Below are 21950 nucleotides of genomic sequence, written 5' to 3'. Positions count from 1 at the left end.
TGTGTGGAGTCTGCACATCCTCCCCATGTCTGCGTGGGTTTCCTCCGGGTGCTCCGGTTTCCTCCCACAGTCCAAAGATGTGCAGGTTAGGTGGATTGGCCATGATAAATTGCCCTTAGTGTCCAAAATTGCCATTAGTGTTGGGTGGAGGTGTTGACTATGGGTAGGGTGCTCTTTCCAAGAGCCGGTGCTGACTCAATGGGCCGAATGGCCTCCTTCTGCACTGTAAATTCAATGATAATCTATGATTAATCTAGGACAAAGGTTCGGCACAACATCGTGGGCCGAAGGGCCTGTTCTGTGCTGTATTTTTCTATGTTCTATGTTCTATCACTCTGTATCTTTTACCTAACTATTCGCTATCCTTATTTCGTATTTTCATATTTCCACTCTAACTCTTAAAGTCTGCGCAAGCTATTTTTGCTTTAAGCAAGAAACCAGTCCTGTATTTTGAAAGTTAAATCTGTTTGTAAACCACCAAGTCGATTATATCTCTTTAAGTCTTCTGCTGGCAGGGCTTATTGAGAACATTTGATTTGTAACCACAAGAAGATCTCAAACTCTCAATTATAATCAGAAGAAACAATAAAAGATTTTCATTTCGCACCCAAGAAGTGTAACTTAAATTTCTACTGAGTTCAAAGTGTATACGAGACTACACTTAAACCGCATGGTAGATTTCTACCCCGGATTGGAAATTAGCAAACGTGACACAACTGTTTAAAAAAGGAGGTCGGCAGAAAGCGGGAAATTATAGGCCAGTTAGCTTAACTTCGGTAGTGGGTAAGATGCTGGAATTTATCATCAAGGAAGAAATAGCGAGGCATCTGGATGGAAATTGTCCCATTGGACAGACGCAGCAAGGGTTCATAAAGGGTGGGTCGTGCCTAACTAATTTAGTGGAATTTATTGAGGGCATTACCAGTGCAGCAGACAACAGGGAGCCAATGGATGTGGTATATCTGGATTTCCAGAAAGCTTTTGACAAGGTGCCTTCACCCGCCAGTGGAAACAACCTGCCCGCATCTATCCTATCTATTCCATTCATAATTTTATATGCTTCTATAAGATCCCCCCCGCATCCTTCTAAGGTTGCTGCACGGCGTTAAGGGTGATGTGGTAGCATGGATAGAGGATTGGTTAATTCATAGAAAGCAAAGAGTGGGGATTAATGGGTGTTTCTCTGGTTGGCAATCAGTAGCTAGTGGTGTCCCTCAGGGATCAGTTGGGCCCACAATTGTTCACAATTTACATAGATGATTTGGAGTTGGGGACCAAGTGCAATGTGTCCAGGTTTGCAGACGACACAAAGATGAGTGGTAAAGCAAAAATTGCAGAGGATACTGGAAGTCTGCAGAGAGCTTTGGATAGTTTAAGTGAATGGGCTACGGTCTGGCAGATGGAATACAATATTGACAAATGTGAGGTTATCCATTTTGGTAGTAATAACAGCAACAGGGATTATTATTTAAATGATAAAATATTAAAACATGCTGCTGTGCAGAGACCTGGGTGTCCTGGTGCATGAGTCGCAAAAAGTTGGATTACAGGTGCAACAAGTGATTAAGAAGACGATGGAATTGTGTCCTTCATTGCTAGAAGGAGCGAGTTTAAGACTAGGGAAGTTATGCTGCAATTGTATAAGGTGTTAGTGAGGCCACACCTCGAGTATTGTGTTCAGTTTTGGTCTCCTTACCTGAGAAAGGACTTACTGATGCTGGAGGGTGTGCAGAGGAGATTCACTAGGTTAATCCCAGAGTTGAGGGGGTTGGATTACGAGGAGAGGTTGAGTAGACTGGGACTGTACTCGTTGGAATTTAGAAGGATGCGGGGGGGGGGGGGGGGGATCTTATAGAAGCATATAAAATTATGAATGGAATAGATAGGATAGATGCGGGCAGGTTGTTTCCACTGGCGGGTGAAAGCAGAACTTTGAGGCATAGCCTCAAAATAAGGTGTAGATTTAGGACAGAACTTAGGAGGAACTTCTTCACCCAAAGGGTTGTGAATCTATGGAATTCCTTGCCCAGTGAAGCAGTTGAGGCTCCTTCATTAAATGTTTTCAAGATAAAGATAGATAGTTTTTTTAAGAATAAAGGAATAAAGGGTTAAGGTGTTCGGGCCGGAAAGTGGAGCTGAGTCCACAAAAGATCAGCCATGATCTCATTGAATGGCGGAGCAGGCTCGAGGGGCCAGGTGGCCTACTCCTGCTCCTAGTTCTTATGTTCTTATGTTATTGGGATTTAGAAGAATGATGAATGATTTATTGAAACATAATACATTCTGAGGGGCTTGGTAGAGAGGGTGTTTCCCCTCATGGAGGAATCTGGAACTCGGAAGCCAATTTAAAAATAAAATGTCTCCCATTTAAGACAGAGATGAGGAAAAATGTTTTCTCTCAGAGGGTCACTCGTCTTTTGAATTATCTTCCATAGAAAACAGTGGAGGTTGGGTCATTGAATATAATCAAGGCTGAGTTAGACAGATTTTTGAACTACAAGCGAATCAAGCGTTATGGAGGACAGGCAGGAAAGTGGAGTTAAGACCACAGTCAGACCAGCCATGATTTGAATGGCGGAGCACAGAGACTCGGGCTAATACAGGTAAATGTGGTGCATAGGGCTCATCTACCGAGTTTGAGGATGAGTTGGTTGTTTGTGGGAGTGGAGGACAAGTGTGAGTGGTGTGGGAGGGTCCTGGCCAATCATGTTGATATGTTCTGGTCTTGCCCCGAGCTGGGGAGGTTTTGAGGTTCCTTCAGCACCATGTCAGCAATCTTGCAAATATACTTGGAGCCCAATCCCCCAGGGGCCATATTTGGGGCATCAGACCTGCCGGAGATATAGATGGGAATGGATTTTTAAAAAATAATCTTTAATAGTGTCACAAGTCGGCTTATATTAACACTGCAATGAAGTTACTGTGAAAATCCCCTCGTCGCCACATTCCGGCGCCTGTTCGGGTACACAGAGGGAGAATTCAGAATGTCCAAATTACCGAACAGTACGTCTTTCGGGACTTGTGGGAGGAAACCGGAGCACCCAGAAGAAACTCATGCAGACACGCGGAGAACGTGCAGACTCCGGACAGACAGTGACCCAAGCCAGGAATTTAACCCGGGTCCCTGGCGCTGTGAGGCAACGGTGCTAACCACTGTGCTACCGTGCCGCCCAGCCTTCGCCTCCCTGTTTGCTCGCAGGCGGGTTCTGATGGGGTTGTTGCCAATCGGCACCGGAGTAATGTCGCCAATTAATAATGATGCTCTTTAGAGTCGCCAGGTATCAAATGATACCACCACAAGGCTTTACCGGATATCGATCAAAGGACCACACAACCAGTTAGTCAGTTCAAGTTCAAAGATGGTTTATTTACACACAAGGATTACTTCGACATGCAACACAAAACACGACAAGTTAAACTACACCTAACAACTACAATACCCTATACTTAACTTCAGGGCAACCGGCTCTATGCAGATGAACAAGGCCTTTGTCTGAATCTTGCGTGGCTGGGTGGAAGAAGTGGCTCTGTTTCTGCTGGGCTCATCCGTCTGGTAGCGATCGTTGGTCTTGAATTTGTCTGTCTGGTCGTTATGCTGCACTTGGGTTGGCATAGGCCAGATCCAAGAGAGACCGAGCACATGGCTGTGTCTCTTCTTATCCCTCTGGGATTTCGCGCTCTTTTGGGCGGTCCTTAGCTTCGGAACCAATAATTCGACAGGCTTCGATCACTGCCTTCGATTTTGGCCAATAAAGGGGGGGTGCCTTGATGGCTGGACGTGTCCTGAGGGTCATTGACCTTGGCTGTTTGGGCTTTCTTAGCAAATGGAGTGGTGCCGGTTAGTCTGCATCTGTATCGGTTACCTGAGTACAGTCCTTTTGTTCTGGGGAAATGGGCTATTAGAATGCAAATGAGCCGGGGTTTCGATCGCGTCTAGCTATCCGGATTGCAAATACACACACAAGCTCTGAGTGTGTCTGAGTCCTGGGTTGGCCATAATTCCCATGGTCCTTTGCAGGTGGCCATCTGAGATGGCTACAGGGTGGAGGTCAGTTTCTTCACCCTAGGCCTCAGTATGGCTGGGGGAATTTAATGGAACTCCAATATCTTGAAAAAGTTAAGCTCGCCTTGGGAGGCATGATCGAAGGGTTCTACAAAAGATGGTGCCCATTCATTCTGTATTTCAAAGAGTTGGTCACCGTTAGCTGCTGGGGAGTGGTGTATGGGTGGGGAGGTCTTTTTTGTTTGGGTTGGGCTGTGTTTTTGTTTATTATGTATAAAATGTTAAAATCTTAATAAAATTACTTTAAAAAAAAAATAAACGGCGAAGCAAACTCGGTAGGCTAAATAGTCTACCTCTGCTCCTATTTCTTCTCATCTTCTGATCTATCTACAGGATGTAATCCATAAACTTGCCAATGCTCCCTGGGCAGCACTTTCCAAACCTGCAACCTTTTGGACAACTGCAGAAAGTGAATGGGACCATCAGAACCTCCAAGTTCCCCTCCAGGTCACACACCATCCTGACGTCAGCATACATCATGTCGCTGGGTCGAAATCTGAAAACTCCCGACCAAACAATTATTCAACCCACTTCACCCCAAGGACTGCAACAGTTCAAGATGAAGGCCCACCATCACTTTCTCAAGGGCAACTAAGGGTAGGCAATAATTGCTGACCTTGGTGATAAGTTTCTTGAACAATTTCTATTTTTCAAGGATCTGCTTCTACCTATACTGCCACTCCCCACTCCCATGGAGGGAAAGAGATTGTTGCCAAAGTCTTATTCTCCATTGCTGCCCCTAACCAAGGCAGTGTTACTCCACTGGGTATTTTGTGTCACAATTAAATTTTAACATTTTAAAAATAAATTTAGAGTACCCAATTACTTTTTTCCCAATTAAAGGGCAATATAGCGTGGCCAATCCACCTAACCTGCACATCTTTGGGTTGCGGGGGTGAAACCCACGCAGACACGTGCAAACTCCACACGGACAGTGACCCAAGGCCAGGATTCGAACCCGGATCCTTAGCGCCTTAAGCAGCAGTGCTAACCACTGTGCCGCGTGCCGCCCAAATTGTACCATTTAAAATAGGTTAGTTAGAAACCTCTGATAAATGGTTATTTAATGGCAACAATAGAAATTGCTAAATCCTGCTTCTTGAAATCATCAGCGAACGCCAATCACTGATTGTAAAATTCTTAACAACTTCTTTCATTCCAAAGCTTTATTAAAACTTTTAAAAAGACAAAAATGAATGTCAAGTATATTAACCAAAAACACAGTCCAAACTGAGCAACAGTATTGCTCGCCATAACCTGCCCCTAGAACTTACAGTCCTCTCGCTCGTACAGCCAGTTCTCACTAAGTGAATAGAAATAATGTGTAACATTTTATTCATTTAGCAGGAAGCCCTTACTAAAATAGGATGTTATTAAATGGGTGGAAATTGGCCTCCTGTTTACAGCCGATAGGTTTTCGGTTGTAGATGGTCTCACAGTGGTAATGTCACTGGGCGAGTGATGTGGGGACATAGGTTCAAATTCCACCATGGCAGCTGGTGGAAATTCAATTCAGTTCCTAAAGTCTAGAATATATGGGGACTATGATACGATCATTGATTGACGTAAAACCCATCTGATTCACTAATGTACTTTAGCGGGCAGCACGGTGGCGCAGTGGTTAGCACTGCTGCCTCATGCCGCTGAGGATCCAGGTTCGATCCCAGCCCTGGGTCACTGTCCGTGTGGAATTTGCACATTCTCCCCGTGTCTGTGTGGGTCTCACCCCCACAACACCCCCACAACACAAAGGGTAGGTGGATTGGCCACGCTAATTGAAAAAAATAATAATTGGGTAGTCTAAAAAAAAACTAATGTTCTTCAGAGAAGGAAATCTGCCATCCTTACCTGGTCTGGCCTACACGTGACTTCAAACCAACAACAATGTGGTTGACTCTTCACTGTCTTCTCAAATGGCCAAGCAAGCCACTCAGTACAAGGGCAATTAGGATGGGCAATTGGGGCAGGTCTTGTCAGCGAGGCCCCATCCCATTAAAGAATAAAGGGAAAAAAGTTATTCTAATTCAGCTGCTGAATGTCTCGCTGTGTATTTCCAACATCATTTCTATTCCGAGTACCCAGTGTTGGTCAGCGGTAATCTCGGGTCTTGGAGAACCGTTATTAAGTTCATGTGGAGTTGTGTTTAATCATCTCCATTCCGTTATGAATAATACCTCCTTCGGGCAAGTGATCTAAATAAGGAATTCCTGAGGTAAGACAGCGGCTAATTGCGATTGCTGAGGTATTCTCTGAATCGCAAGCTGTTTGTAAATCCCATGTCGGGGGGACCAGATTATCAAAGTCAGAATGAACCAGAGGATTAACTTTTCAAAAACAATTGTTAGTTGTCCGATGATAATTTATTATTGTTTCATGAGTTCAGCTAAATCTCATCTCCTGTGGGGGGGGGGGGGGGGGGGGGGGGGGGGGGGCGGCACGCGGCGCAGTGGTTAGCACTGGGACTGCAGCGCTGAGGTCCCAGGTTCGATCCCTGGGGGTTTGCACATTCTCCCCGTGTCTGTGTGGGTTTCACCCCCACAACTCAAAGATGTGTAGGGTAGGTGGATTGGCCACGCTGAATTGCCCCTTAATTGGAAAAAAAATAATTGGGTACTCTAAATTTAAGAGGGAAAAAAATCATCTCCCGTGGCGTAGTTCAGGTGAAACATGGTTTGAGATTTTTAATTGCTAATCTGGCCTGTCTCTTTAAGACTGCTGCTCATCCTATTGGGGAAGGTTTGCCGAGCCGGTTCTGACATCAATTAGAAGCTGTATGTTGTTGGAAAATTCTCTACATTGACAGTTTCTTGAGTGTACTCCATGGAATTCTGCATCACTTTAGCAAACAATCTCTGGCACTGGACACATAGAAAGGTAAATATTGAAAGACTTCAGAAAGCGATATGCTACTTTAACAAGGACGGGGGCACCACTGAATAAACTTTTTTTTACCTTCTAGCATTTGGGGGTAATGCTCACTTTTCTAACAATTCATTGTGAGGGTGATTTGATCAGCCTGTACTGTCAGTAGGTCCTTGTCAGAAACTTAAAATGAACTCCTTTACAACTGAAGAAACAACAACCTACGTTTATACAGCACCTTTAACTAAGCAAAACATCCACAGAGGCATCAAACAAAAGCTGGCACCAAACCAAAGAAGGAAACATTAGAACAAGTAACCAAACTCAAGGAAGTAGGTTTAAAAAAAAAAAATTTAGAGTACCCAATTCATTTTTTCCAAGGGGCAATTTAGCGTGGCCAATCCACCTAACCTGCACATCTTTGGGTTGTGGGGGCGAAATCCACGCAAACACGGGGAGAATGTGCAAACTCCACACGGACAGTGACCCAGAGCCAGGATCGAACCTGGGACCTCTGCGCCGTGAGGCTGCAGGGCTAACCCACTGCGCCACCGTGCTGCCCAAGGAGGTAGGTTTTTAAGTTTGAGAGAGATGAGGTGGCACAGTGGTTAGCACTGCTGCCTCACATTACTGAGGACCCGGGTTCGATCCCGGCCCCAGGTCATTGTCCTTGTGGAGTCTCACACCCACATCCCAAAAGTGTGCAGGGTAGTATGATTGGCCACGCTAACTATGTCCTTAATTGGGAAAAAAAACATTTTTAAACCTTTGAGAGAGATTTTTTGAAATAAATTTTGAGTACCCAATTATTTTTTTTCCAACTAAGGGGCAATTTAGCGTGGCCAATCCACCTAGCCTGCACATCTTTGGGTTGTGGGGGCGTAAACACGGGGACAATGTGCAAACTCCACACGGACAGTGACCCAGGGCCGGGATTCGAATCCGGTTCTCAGCGCACTAAGGCAGCAGTGCTAACCACTGTGCCATGTGCCACCCATACCTTTGAGAGAGATAAGGGTAAGAATTACAGAACTTAGGGCCTGGACAACTGTGGACACTTCCACCACTACTGACCAAAGGAAACCAGAGACACCAAATAGCCAGTGTGGATGGAATGCAGAGATCCCAGAGGAATGTAGGGATTGGATTGGATTTGTTTATTGTCACGTGTACCGAGGTACAGTGAAAAGTATTTTTCTGCGAGCAGCTCAACAGATCATTAAGTACATGGGAAGAAAAGGGAATAAAAGAAAATACATAATAGGGCAACACAAGATATACAATGTAACTACATAAGCACTGGCATCGGATGAAGCATACAGGGTGTAGTGTTAATGAAATCAGTCCATAAGAGGGTCATTTAGGAGTCTGGTGACTGTGAGAAAGAAGCTGTTTTTGAGTCTGTTCGTGCGTGTTCTCAGACTTCTGCATCTCCTGCCCGATGGAAGAAGTTGGAAGAAGGGGGAGGGATCTTTGATTATACTGCCCGCTTTCCCCAGGCAGCGGGAGGTGTAGATGGAGTCAATGGATGGGAGGCAGGTTCGTGTGATGGACTGGGCGGTGTTCACGACTCTCTGAAGTTTCTTGCGGTCCTGGGCCGAGCAGTTGCCATACCAGGCTGTGATGCAGCCTGATAGGATGCTTTCTATGGTGCATCTGTAAAAGTTGGTAAGGGTTAATGTGGACAGATTGAATTTCCTTAGTTTCCTGAGGAAGTATACGCTGTTGTGCTTTCTCGGTGGTAGCGTCAACGTGGGTGGACCAGGACAGATTTTTGGAGATGTGCACCCCTAGGAATTTGAAACTGCTAACCATCTCCACCTCAACCCCGTTGATGCTGACAGGGGCGTGTACAGTACTTTGCTTCCTGGCAACAGGAAGCTTAGAGGCGTTACAGAGATAGAGAGGGGAGAAGCCCTCTTTACATAAAAAAGGAAGTGAGTACGCAGCTGCTGTCATTGAACGGAGAGCTGGACTTTTCTAACCCTCGCAAAGAAAAACAACTTTGTTTTGGAAAGAGGAGTCAGTTGCTGCCTTCTTCATTTCCCCAGAGAGGATTCACTGTGTACAATATCGACCTGGCTTCACTTTGTCACTGAGCTCACAGGGTATGTTCCTTCTTTTTCTTAACAATGAGGCTGACGTCATTCTTCAGAGTGTTCATGCACAATTCAAAAGAATCTCCGAGATCCTTTATTGCCCGAGTTTGCTTGTCCAGATATAATTGCAGTACGTCAACCTCAGCTCCATCCTGCGGCATACAGGTAAACATGTATGAATTCAAATTGTTGCAGATATGGAAAAGTACACGCAAGGCTGAATTTGACATTGCACCGACGGGTGGGGAAACAGGAACCTGTAAATTAGGGTTCCGTGCCATTGGGGGTGTGCCTGCCATGGATCCACCCACCCTCACACCATCCATGGATTTATCGCAAAGGCATTGGGTGGGTCACCTGCCCATGGCCCTATTGAGCCCCTAAAGTGGAAAATTAATCTCCACTCAAGGGCCTCAACCTGCCATCACTCTGTTACAACATGCAATGAGATAGATCTGTGCTCAGTGTCTAGCCTGGCAAGTTTAACCCTGTTTGCCAGTGAAGGGGGTGCCTACTCCCTGCTTCCCCTGTGTCAATTAGAGGCACTCCCCCTCCCCGACCAACAGTTTTGCCTCCCCGCATCTACCTTCCTCCACTGCCCTATCCAAAATGCCCCCCCCCCCATTTGATGGAACCTGTCAACTTGGCCCCAGCGAGATCTTGGTCCAACGCTGAATATCATTGTCTTGGCCTACCTACAGTACCAGCAGTGACAACCACCCCTACTCATCGCTGCCAGTGTGCATAGATGCAAGTCTCTGATTGGCTGGCAGCTCTATGGGGTGAATCGTCTTCCTCGAGATGGTCGGAGGCCCTGCCTCATTTTTATTAGGATGTGGAGGCTTTGGAGAGGGTACTGAAGAGATTTACCAGGATGTTGCCTGGTGTGAAGGGCATTAGCTATGAGGAGAGGTTGGATAAACTCGGTTTGTTCTCACTGGAACGACGGAGGTTGAGGGGCGACCTGATAGAGATCTACAAAATTATGAGGGGCATAGACAGAGCGAATAGTCAGAAGCTTTTTCCCCCAGAGTGGAAGAGTCAATTACTAGGGGACCTAGGTTTAAGGTGCGAGGGGAAAAGTTTAGAGGAGATGTGCGAGGGAATTTTTTTTACACAGAACGTCAAGAGGTAGTAGGTGCCTGGAACTCGCTGCTGGAGGTGGTGGAAGCAGGTACGTTAGCGATGTTTAAGGGGCGTCTTGACAAATACATGAATAGGATAGGAATATAGGGATTGCCCCGAAATTTATGCTGTGGTGTGGGGAGCCCATCCTAAGTATAAAATCCAGCCCGTATTGTTTGACCTGATGAAGTAATGGCCACATTGTGTGATGTCTGCGTATCACCTCCCACCACAGCACAACCACGATTGGCACTCTGCAATGTTGGGAAATACAGCCGCAAACACTCGCACTGGCATGGAGCGGAAGGACAATGGTGAATCAACGTGTCCTGCAAGGCCCATATCCCATTTAGACTTGGCTTCGGTTGGTGCACATACAACCAGGCAGGTTAGAGAACTGAGACTGCGCCAAACATACCGGTGTTCGATGCCGCCTTAATCCCAGCAGTTGGCTTCGCACCCTGTTCATGCTTTGGTAAAACCTTTTAAGAGCCTTGGCAAATTCAACTTCATAACTGGCCTTGGGCGTACCATTACTGCCAGAGGCTTGTGTGTTCATTTGGGTGAAAGACTCCCCGTCAGGTCTTGGGGCTAGAGAAAAGCAAAATGAGTCCAAGAAATAAGACACAAATTCATGTCACTGCTACAAAAACAAAATATTGCAGTAATATTGCACACACCATCTGGGCACAGCTGTTATTCCTTCACCTGTCCCATGGCTTTTGTACAATGAAAACATCTGACATTTAACCTCTCCGTCCCTCCACATTACACCTTCCCTTTTGTTCTTTTACCCTCTCCACCACTTTTACTTGCTCAAAACCTATTATATTTCTATCTTTCCTCAGTCCTGGTGAAGGGCCATCTCCCTGTTGTGTTTTGCGCCAGCATGCCATTGTAATGTAAAGGTGCTCGGCACCTACACTGGCATGCAGCACATAACACAACAAACCTGAGAGAAACACTGGGCTGGATTCTCCGCTTCAGCGGCTCAGTGCCAGCTCACATGGAGAATTTGTGGGCGTTTTACAACGCCAAAATTGGCTGCGAACCCTCACCGATTCTGCGATTCTGGGACCGGTGAGGGGCTAGCAGCCATGCCACGTAAAGTCCGCCCCTGCTGATACGGACGCAAAATGGCCGGGTCCGTGGCCGCGCATGCGGCGTACAACATGGCGCCGGCCGCAAGCAGACCGCCCCCCCCCCCCAAGACCTCGCCCCCCCCCCCCTCACAGTTCCGCCCGAAGTCCCCTCCAGCCAGCGGAAGAGCTCCCCGCCTGACTGTGGCGGTACTGGATACAGTCTGCAACCGCCACGCCAAGTTTATGAAAAGTGAGAGCACACGTGTTGCACACGGTCGGGAATTCGGCCCATTGTGGGCGGAGCATCGGGTGGAGGGCCTCAGGTGATGTCCTGGGGCCGTCCCGATGGCATAGAATCACAGAATTTACAGTGCAGAAGGAGGCCTTTGGCCCATCGAGTCTGCACCGGCCCTTGGAAAGAGCGGCCTACCCAAGCCCACGCTTCCACCCAGACAGTGGATCAGACAGTGATCCAAGCCGGGAATCGATCTTGGAGCTGTGCAACAACTGTGCTAACCACTGTGCTACTGTGCTGCCCCGTGCTACCGAGGAGTACGCATGGGGTCTACGCCTCAAGTATGCCGTTTCTGAGGGGACGGAGCATCGGAAAAACGGTGCCGCCCCCAATTTCGGCGTAAAAAAGGATTCTCCGGCCGATCACTGAATGCGATTTTGGCGTCGGCCACTGGAGAAGCCGCCCTCTGTTTCTCGCCACAGATGCTGCCTGACTTGCTGAGTATTTCCAACGTTTCTGTTTTTATTTCAGGTAGTTGCTGCCACATTTGCGTTTAAGAAAGGCGTAGCTGTGGAGTCACTAATCAAGCAGTGGGTAGTTGCCGTGAGTAACCGCTATTTTAGTTAACACTCCGCCCCATCTTTGGGTGAATATGCAGTGGCTAAGGTTCCCGTTGTCACTCACACATACAGTAAAGTCTGCCTTTTGCCCTTCCCTGTTTGCGTTTTCACTTACTAAGCAATGTTCGCTTACCCATGTTGCAATGTCCAAACCTCTGCGCTGATTCTTTGACGAGTACAACCTTTGATCATGGCTCAAGCTTGGGGATCAGTTAATTTACCCGAGGATACCAGTTTTAACAGTAATTCATTTTTAAAAGATTTTTGAAAACCGAGGCAGATGTGCTCTGGCAGATTGAACACGGTTAGATGTGACCTCCAGAGTATTGAAAGTGGGTGGCACGAAAGCAGAGTGGTTAGCACTGTTGCTTCACAGTGCCAGGGACCCGGGTTTGATTCCCGGCTTGGGACACTGTCTGTGCGGTGTCAGCACGTTCTCCCCGTGTCTGCGTGGGTTTCCTCCGGGTGCTCCGGTTTCCTCCCACAAGTCCCGGAAGGCGTGCTGTTAGGTGAATTGAACATTCTGAATTCTCCCTCAGTGTACCCGAACAGGCACCGGACTGTGACGACTAGGGGATTTTCACAGTAACTTCATTGCAGTGTTAATGTAAGCCTACTTGTGACACAAATAAAGATTATTATTACTATTACATCGGTAACAAACTCTGTGGGCAGCACGGTAGCACAAGTGGCGAGCACTGTGGCTTCACAGCGCCAGGGTCCCAGATTCGATTCCCCGCTGGGTCACTGTCTGTGCGGAGTCTGCACATTCTCCCTGTGTCTGCGTGGGTTTCCCTCGGGTGCTCCGGTTTCCTCCCACAGTCCAAAGACGAGCAGGTTGGGTGGATTGGCCATGATAAATTGCCCTTAGTGACCAAAAAGGTTAGGAGGGGTTATTGGGTTGCGGGGATAGGGTGGAAGTGAGGGCTTAAGTGGGTCGGTGCAGACTCGATGGGCCGAATGGCCTCCTTCTGCACTGTATGTTCTATTGGAATGCAATGTTGTTAATGCTAATACTGTAATAGCAATAATGCTGGAATAGCATTAAAGTTGTAGCCATAAGTGCATGTGACAAATGATAATGTAAGACTTGAAGTAACTATATCCATGGGATAAAGTCTTGGGTGGGGGGGTGTAGTATAAGGGTCTGGCATATACAGGGATAATGTGGGACTGAGTAGAGTACCGCCCACATGGTGATGTAAGAAGACACATGACCCAGACTTAGGATCAGTGTCGTATTGGTCAAAGACATGTTAAGACCTAAAGATGGAGCTAGTTCCTTGCCTGTGCTCTTTACTGCATATAAATATATAGTTACAAAGTAGTTAATAAAAACTTGCTGTTTACATACATGAGACTACGAACAGTTCCTCAACCGCAGCAGGATCATATGGACCCAAAACATTAACTCTGTTTCTTTCTCCACAGATGCTGCCAGACCAGCTGGGTTTATCCAGCATTCTCTGTTTTTACACCATTATGACAATATTAGCCTTGGAAAGATGCAATGCAGATATCCCAGAATTATATCAGGGATTAAAGAGTTAAATTATGAGGACGGGTTGTCTAACCATGGCTGGTATTCCTTTGAGCTTGGTAGCTGCTGGGGTGAGGTACGGTGATAAAGGAATTCAAATCAGGTACCTTGGATACAGAGAAACGATTCCCTCTGGTGGGGGAATGAGGTACATGGGGACATGATCTTAAAATTAGAGTTTAGGCCAAATAAGGAGTGAAATCCGGCAGTTGGACTTTTCACAGATAAGGGAGTGGAAATCTGGAACTCGCTGGTCCAAAAGGTCGTGAATACTGGGTCAGTTGAAAATTTAAAAATTGGAGACTGATATACTTTTGTTAGTTAAGAGTATCAGGGGACGGACTTCCGGGTGCGGCGATGACCAGCTAAGTCGCACGTTTCGGCAGCTCCCGGTGGAACGGACTTTTGGGCTCTTGACAGGAGCCCCAACGGCAATTTTAACGGCAAAAAACACTGTGCGGTAAACCAGAAGGGAATCCCCCCTGGACACGGATGGAAAAAAAGAGAGGAAAGTGGCCGGATTGCGGTGGATCCTCTAGAGCAGCGGCCAGGAAGGCAGGCACAAAGCAAGATGGCGTCGGAAGGAGGCAGTTTAATATGGGGCCCTGACCAACAAGAGTTCCTGCGGCGTTGCGTGGAAGAACTTAAAAAGGAGATGAAGAAGGAGCTGTTGGCCCCGATATTACAGGCGATTGAGGGGCTAAAGGAGGAGCAAAAGACCCAGGAACAGGAGCTTCGGGTCGTGAAGGTAAAGGCTGCTGAGAATGAGGGCGACATACAGGGCCTGGTGGTGAAAACGGAGATGCACGAGGCACAACACAAAAGGTGTGTGGAAAGGCTGGAGGTACTGGCGAATCATGCGAGGAGGAAGAATTTAAGGATTCTTGGTCTTCCCGAAGGTGCAGAAGGGGCGGACGTCGGGGCATATGTGAGCACGATGCTGCACTCGTTAATGGGATCGGAGGCCCCGACGGGTCCGCTGGAGGTGGAGGGAGCCTATCGAGTTATGGCGCGAAGACCGAGGGCTGGAGAAATTCCTCGAGCCATAGTGGTGAAATTTCTCCGATATAAGGACAGAGAGATGGTCCTCAGATGGGCAAAGAAAACTCGGAACAGTAGGTGGGGGAAAGTGGTGATCCGCGTATATCAAGATTGGAGTGCAGAGGTGGCGAGAAGGAGGGCAAGCTTTAATCGGGCCAAGGCGGTGCTGCACAAACGGAAGATTAAATTTGGAATGCTGCAACCGGCAAGACTGTGGGTCACACATCAAGGGAAACACCACTACTTCGAAACGGCAGATGAGGAGTGGACATTTATTGTCGAGGAGAAACTGGAGTGAGCGGGCCAGAAAAAGAACGTTTGGGACAAAGTGGGGGGGGGTGAATATGTGGGATGAAGGGGGGGGGAAGAGGGAAGAGATGACTTCCCAAGTTGTTAATCCTGCTACCCTGTAACTTTTCTCTCTTCTCCATGTTGTGGGGGAGGGGGGAGGGAGGATGAGGAGCTGAGGGCGCCGGCCATTGGGGGCGGGGCCAAAAGGGAAGCGCGGGCTTTGTTCCCGCGCTATGGTAATCACGGCGGGAACCGGGAAGCAGGAAAGAGGGGGCCTCGCACAGTGTGAGCCGAGGTCACGGAGGGAAGCCGAGGTCGGCCAGAGTTTGCTGACTTCTGGGAGCAACATGGGGGGTGCAATTACGCTAGTTTGGGATCTAGCGGGGGGGAGGGGGTTAACTGGGTTGCTGCTGCTGGGGAGAAGGGGGAGCTGGTATGGGGGGGGGTGGTCGGGGCGGGGGGGCGCCGCTTGGGGGAGATACGGCTACGTGGGAACCGGGTGAGGAGCTGGATTGAAAAAGGAGATGGCTAGTCGTCAAGGGGGGGGGGGGGGAGCCCCCCAACCCAGTTGATCACGTGGAATGTGAGAGGGCTGAACGGGCCGATTAAGAGGGCACGGGTACTCGCACACCTAAAGAAACTTAAGGCAGATGTGGTTATGCTTCAGGAGACGCATTTGAAGCTGATAGACCAGGTCAGACTACGCAAAGGGTGGGTGGGGCAGGTGTTTCATTCGGGGCTAGACGCAAAAAACAGGGGGGTGGCCATACTAGTGGGGAAGCGGGTAATGTTTGAGGCAAAGACTATAGTGGCGGATAGTGGGGGCAGATATGTGATGGTGAGTGGCAAATTGCAAGGGGAGGCGGTGGTATTAGTGAACGTGTATGCCCCGAACTGGGATGATGCCAACTTTATGAGGCGTATGTTAGGACGAATCCCGGACCTAGAAGTGGGGAAGTTGGTAATGGGTGGAAATTTTAATACGGTGCTAGACCCAGGGCTGGACAGATCGAGGTCCAGGACCGGAAGGAGGCCGGCTGCAGCTAGGGTGCTGAAGGACTTTATGGAGCAGATGGGAGGAGTAGACCCCTGGAGATTTAGTAGACCTAGGAGTAAGGAGTTTTCGTTTTTCTCCTATGTCCACAAAGTTTATTCATGAATAGATGTTTTTGTTTTGGGAAGGGCACTGATCCCGAAGGTGACGGGGACGGAGTACACGGTTATAGCCATTTTGGATCATGCTCCACATTGGGTGGACCTAGAGATAGGGGAAGAAAAACAACAGCTTCCACCCTGGAGAATGGACATGGGATTATTGGCAGATGAGGGGGTGTGTTTAAGGGTGAAGGGGTGTATTGAAAGGTACTTGGAACTCAATGATAATGGGGAGGTACAGGTGGGAGTGGTCTGGGAGGCGCTGAAGGCAGTGGTTAGAGGGGAGCTGATATCTATTAGGGCACATAAAGGAAAGCAGGAGGGTAGGGAAAGGGAGCGGTTGTTGAAAGAACTTCTGAGGGTGGACAGACAATATGCGGAGGCACCGGAGGAGGGACTGTACAGGGAAAGGCAAAGGCTACATGTAGAATTTGACTTGTTGACTACGGGTAATGCAGAGGCACAATGGAGGAAGGCACAGGGTGTACAGTACGAATACGGGGAGAAGGCGAGCAGGTTGCTGGCCCACCAACTGAGGAAAAGGGGAGCAGCGAGGGAGATAGGGGGGGGTGAGAGATGAGGAGGGAGAGACGGAGCGGGGAGCGGAGAGAGTGAATGGAGTGTTCAAGGCATTTTACGAAAGATTATATGAAGCTCAGCCCCTGGATGGGAAGGAGAGAATGATGTGCTTTCTGGATCAGCTGGAATTTCCTAAGGTGGAGGAGCAGGAGAGGGTGGGACTGGGAGCACAGATTGAGACGGAGGAAGTAGTGAAAGGGATTGGGAGCATGCAGGCGGGGAAGGCCCCGGGACCAGACGGATTCCCAGTTGAATTCTATAGGAAATATATGGACTTGCTGGCCCCGCTACTGATGAGAACCTTTAATGAGGCGAGGGAAAGGGGGCAGCTGCCCCCGACTATGTCAGAGGCAACGATATCGCTCCTCCTAAAGAAGGAAAAAGACCCGCTGCAATGCGGGTCCTACAGGCCCATTTCCCTCCTGAATGTGGACGCTAAGATTCTGGCCAAGGTAATGGCAATGAGGATAGAGGATTGTTTCCCGGGGGTGGTTCATGAGGACCAAACTGGGTTTGTGAAGGGGAGACAGCTGAATACAAATATATGGAGGCTGCTAGGGGTAATGATGATGCCCCCACCAGAGGGGGAAGCGGAGATAGTGCCCCGATGGCGAGCGTGGTCACGAATGGACGGGGGTCTAACTATTTTCGGCTCCATAGAGGGACGAGGCAGGGATGTCCTCTGTCCCCGTTATTGTTTGCACTGGCGATTGAACCCCTGGCCATAGCATTGAGGGGTTCCAGGAAGTGGAGGGGAGTACTCAGGGGGGGGAGAAGAACACCGGGTATCTCTGTATGCGGATGATTTGTTGCTATATGTGGCGGACCCGGCGGAGGGGATGCCAGGGATAATGCGGATACTTGGGGAGTTTGGGGATTTTTCAGGGTATAAACTGAACATGGGGAAAAGTGAGTTGTTTGTGGTGCATCCAGGGGAGCAGAGCAGAGAAATAGAGGATTTACCATTGAGGAAGGTAACAAGGGACTTCCGGTACTTGGGGATCCAGATAGCCAAGAATTGGGGTACATTACACAGGCTTAATTTAATGCGGTTGGTGGAACAGATGGAGGAGGACTTTAAGAGATGGGACATGGTGTCCCTGTCATTGGCAGGTAGGGTGCAGGCGGTTAAAATGGTGGTCCTCCCGAGATTCCTTTTTGTGTTTCAGTGCCTCCCGGTGGTGATCACGAAGGCTTTTTTCAAAAGAATCGAGAAGAGTATTATGAGTTTTGTGTGGGTTGGGAAGACCCCGAGAGTGAGGCGGGGATTCTTGCAGCGTAGTAGGGACAGAGGGGGGCTGGCACTACTGAGCCTAAGTGAGTACTACTGGGCCGCCAATGTTTCAATGGTGTGTAAGTGGATGGGAGAAGGGGAGGGAGCGGCGTGGAAGAGATTGGAGAGGGCGTCCTGCAGGGGGACTAGCCTACAAGCAATGGTGACGGCACCGTTGCCGTTCTCGCCAAAGAAATACACCACAAGCCCGGTGGTGGTGGCTACATTGAAAATTTGGGGGCAGTGGAGACGGCATAGGGGAAGGACGGGAGCTTCGGTGCGGTCCCCGATAAGAAACAATCATAGGTTCATTCCGGGGAGAATGGATGGGAGATTTGGAGCATGGCAAAGAGCTGGGGTAGTACAACTGAGAGATCTGTTTGTAGATGGGACGTTTGCGAGTCTGGGAGCGCTGACGGAAAAATATGTGTTGCCCCAAGGGAATGCATTTCGGTACATGCAATTGAGGGCTTTTGCGAGGCAACAGGTGAGGGAATTCCCGCAGCTCCCGACGCAGGAGGTGCAGGATAGAGTGATCTCAGAGACATGGGTGGGGGATGGTAAGGTGTCGGACATATACAGGGAAATGAGGGACGAGGGGGAGATCATGGTAGATGAGCTGAAAGGGAAATGGGAAGAAGAACTGGGGGAGGAGATTGAGGAGGGGCTGTGGGCTCATGCCCTACATAAGGTAAACTCATCGTCCTCGTGTGCCAGGCTAAGCCTGATACAATTTAAGGTGTTACACAGGGCGCATATGACTGGAGCACGGCTTAGTAAATTTTTGGGGGTAGAGGATAGGTGTGCGAGATGCTCGAGAGGCCCAGCGAATCACACCCACATGTTCTGGTCATGCCCGGCACTACAGGGGTTCTGGGTGGGGGTGGCAAAGGTGCTTTCGAAGGTGGTGGGGGTCTGGGTCGAACCAAGCTGGGGGTTGGCTATATTTGGGGTTGCAGAAGAGCCGGGAGTACAGGAGGCGAGAGAGGCTGACGTGTTGGCCTTTGCGTCCCTAGTAGCCCGCGCAGGATATTGTTAATGTGGAAGGAAGCCAAACCCCCAGGTGTGGAGACCTGGATAAACGACATGGCAGGGTTTATAAAGTTAGAACGGATTAAGTTTGTGTTAAGGGGTTCGGCTCAAGGGTTCACCAGGCAGTGGCAACCGTTCGTCGATTACCTCACAGAAAGATAGAGGGAATGGAGAAGAAGTAGACAACAGCAGCAACCCAGGGGGGAGGGGGGGGGGGGAGCAGGGGGGGGGGAGGAACCGGACGGACTCTCAGAGATGTTATTGTATATGTATAATATGTATAGGTAGTTGTTATAGGTAATTGTACATTGGATTGTTGGATTGTATTTTTGGAGAGTATTTATTTTGGACAAGGCAGTTGCCATTCAGTTTTGTTTTTGTTTTTGTTTGTATATTATTTATTTATTTGTTTAAAACTGGCCACTGTTATTTATATTGCTTTATTGTTGTGTAAAAGAAACACTACGTACTGTTATGTTTGGCCAAAAATCTTGAATAAAATATATTTAAAAAAAAAAGAGTATCAGAGGACATGGAACGAAGGTGGACGAATGGAGATAAGATGCTCATTAGCCATTCCTTAGTCGAATGGATGGACAGATTTGAAGGGCCGAATTGCTTAATGATGTTCATGGGTAGAATTTTAAGGGTGGCGAGCGATCTGTGATCGGAGAGTCAATGCGTATCGCAGACCTGCTGACTCTCGAATTTCCACTGCCAGTTAACTCTCACTTTAGCATTGATTGGCAGTGGGCGGGGCTTTGATCCATCCTTGGACGAAGTCCCGTCCATGAGAGCTGGCAGCCAAACTGATTGGCTGCTAACTCTTCAACCCGGCTAGGCACAGCGTTGCAGTGGTCAGAGGTGGTAGTGCAGCACTCTGCTTGGGACTAAGTCCTGGGGTCTTTGAAAGGATAAGACACGGGAGCTCCCAGCGACTCCCAGGGGCAGGAAGGTAGGGGACACCCAGAGGGATTGGGGGGGAGCAAACGCATTGTCGGGGGGTAGGGAAGAGGGGGAGAGGCTCTCCCACCTACAATGTCCTGGGGGAGGACTCTCCAGCTCTGAGGGAGTCTTCAGCGTGAGGTGCCCCCCCCCCCCTTCCCACCCGGGATGGGGAAAAGAGCAAACGCCATTTTCCCACCTTACCCACACAGCTCCCACCAGTCTAAAAATTGAGGCTGGGCAGGATAAGGCTCTTAAGTGGCCATTTATCTGCACCAACCCCAAATGGGCCCACTCCCTCACCCTATCCCATTCAGCCTACCTAACCTTTGGACACTAAGGGCAATTTATCATGGCCAATCCACCTAATCTGCACATCTTTGGACTGTGGGGAGAAACCGGAGCATCCTGAAGAAACCCACGCAGACACGGGGAGAACGTGCAGACTCCACACAGTCACCCAAGGTCAGAATTGAACCTGGGTCCCTGATGCTGTGAGGCACCAGTGCTAGCCACTGTGCCGCCGTGCCACCCGAACAGAAGAATGGGCGTGTTTCCTGCCCAAGACCCTGCCCACCCAACCGAGAAATTGCATCTGGTTTTAGGCTGGCGGTTTCCCAGTTTTGGGGGGGGGGGATATCCAGTCCATTCAATTTCCCCCCTCCCCCCTCCGCCTCAGACGCCGCCTTGTGGTGGTGGTGGTGGTGGCCCGATTGTTATTTTTGGCTAATTCGGTACGAGAAGGAAGCTGCAAAATCAGAGTTTTGATCTTGGTGATTTGGGGCGACAGTGGTAATATCGTAGTACGAGTAATCCAGAGGCCTAGGCTAATGCTTTGTGGATATGGGTTCAAATCCCACCACGGCAACTGGTGGAATTTAAATTCAGTTTATAAATTTGGAATATAAAGTTTGTTTCAGGTCTGCTGACCTGAACCATCATCAATCATCATAAAAAATCATCTGGTTCACTAATGTCCTTTAGGAAAGGAAAATGGCCGTCCTTACCCGGTCTGGGCTTAATTGTGACTCCAAACCCACAGCAATGTGGATGACTCTTAACTGCCCTCTGCAAAGGCCCAGCAAGCCACTCAGTTCAGGGGCAATTAAGGATGGGCAACAGGTGCTGGCCTTGGCAATGACACCCACATTCCATGGAAAAATAAATGTATATTTGGTAACTGGAATACCAATAGGAAGGGAGTGTTGGCTATACAGATTGAGGTCATTTGCAGTAGGCACCACAATACATTCTGTAGGTTCTGCATACCATCAGTCATCATTCTCTTTAAGGTGTCCTTCATGCTAACATTGTCTATTCTTAAGGTTTTGTTGACATTTCTCAGAAGGTCGATCTCTTGCTCCAACTTCGATAACTTAACGTAAAGCTTGGAGAGCTGGTCATCGTCCATCTCCTGCAATTGGGCAGAAAATCTGATTGTGAAATGTTGACTGGAATGCATTCAATGTTTGTTATTTTCTAACCTTTGTTATGTTTCCTGCAGAAAATGCGTATTACAATCGTAATCTGGTCAGCCAGCAATTTCTTCCATAATTTTAACAAAATGCCCACATTGTTGAGAATAAAATATAGAAATTCAAACCATCTTGTTTTTCTGGATAATTGGCAATAATATATCAATTTAATCAAATTACAATGTTGTTGGGTTTTATTTTGTTAATTTCTAAGCTGTATCTTTGGTCTGCCTTTAGAAGCTAAAATATTCACTGCTTTGGTTCCAAGTTGGGACCTTCTAAAGACCATCTAATGCTTCTTGTGGGAGCGTGTTCCACACTTCTACCACACTTTGTGCTGTAGCATAAAGGGTTAATGGATGGACTATGCTAATATGTAACATAGATGATGATATATTACTGACATCAGTCAGTATTAGACCCTCAAAAGGGAGGTTGGAATACCATGCTCAAGAGGTATGTTAAGCACATACCAGAATGTGTCGACAGTCTGTCCAGAAACCAAGAACCATGCCTAAAGTCCACAAACAAGA

At 48.3% G+C, this 21950-nt stretch overlaps 1 protein-coding gene across 1 annotated transcript in view; it reads right to left on the bottom strand.

Moving 5' to 3' along the window:
* Positions 1-10704: 10704 nt before the first annotated feature.
* The window catches only part of kif28 (kinesin family member 28), a 114445-nt gene continuing 103199 nt past the window's right edge, over positions 10705-21950 (bottom strand). The window contains exons 21-22 of the mRNA XM_072507160.1: positions 21192-21356; positions 10705-10740 (exon numbers count right to left, since the gene is read on the bottom strand). Of these exons, the coding sequence (XP_072363261.1) occupies positions 10705-10740; positions 21192-21356 (201 nt within the window). The remainder of the gene's footprint in view (positions 10741-21191; positions 21357-21950) is intronic.

This window comes from Scyliorhinus torazame, chromosome 1 (assembly GCF_047496885.1).
Source record: "Scyliorhinus torazame isolate Kashiwa2021f chromosome 1, sScyTor2.1, whole genome shotgun sequence".
Lineage (NCBI taxonomy): Eukaryota > Metazoa > Chordata > Chondrichthyes > Carcharhiniformes > Scyliorhinidae > Scyliorhinus > Scyliorhinus torazame.
Note: the sequence above shows the minus strand (reverse complement) of the source record. Positions and strands in the feature narration are given on the sequence as shown.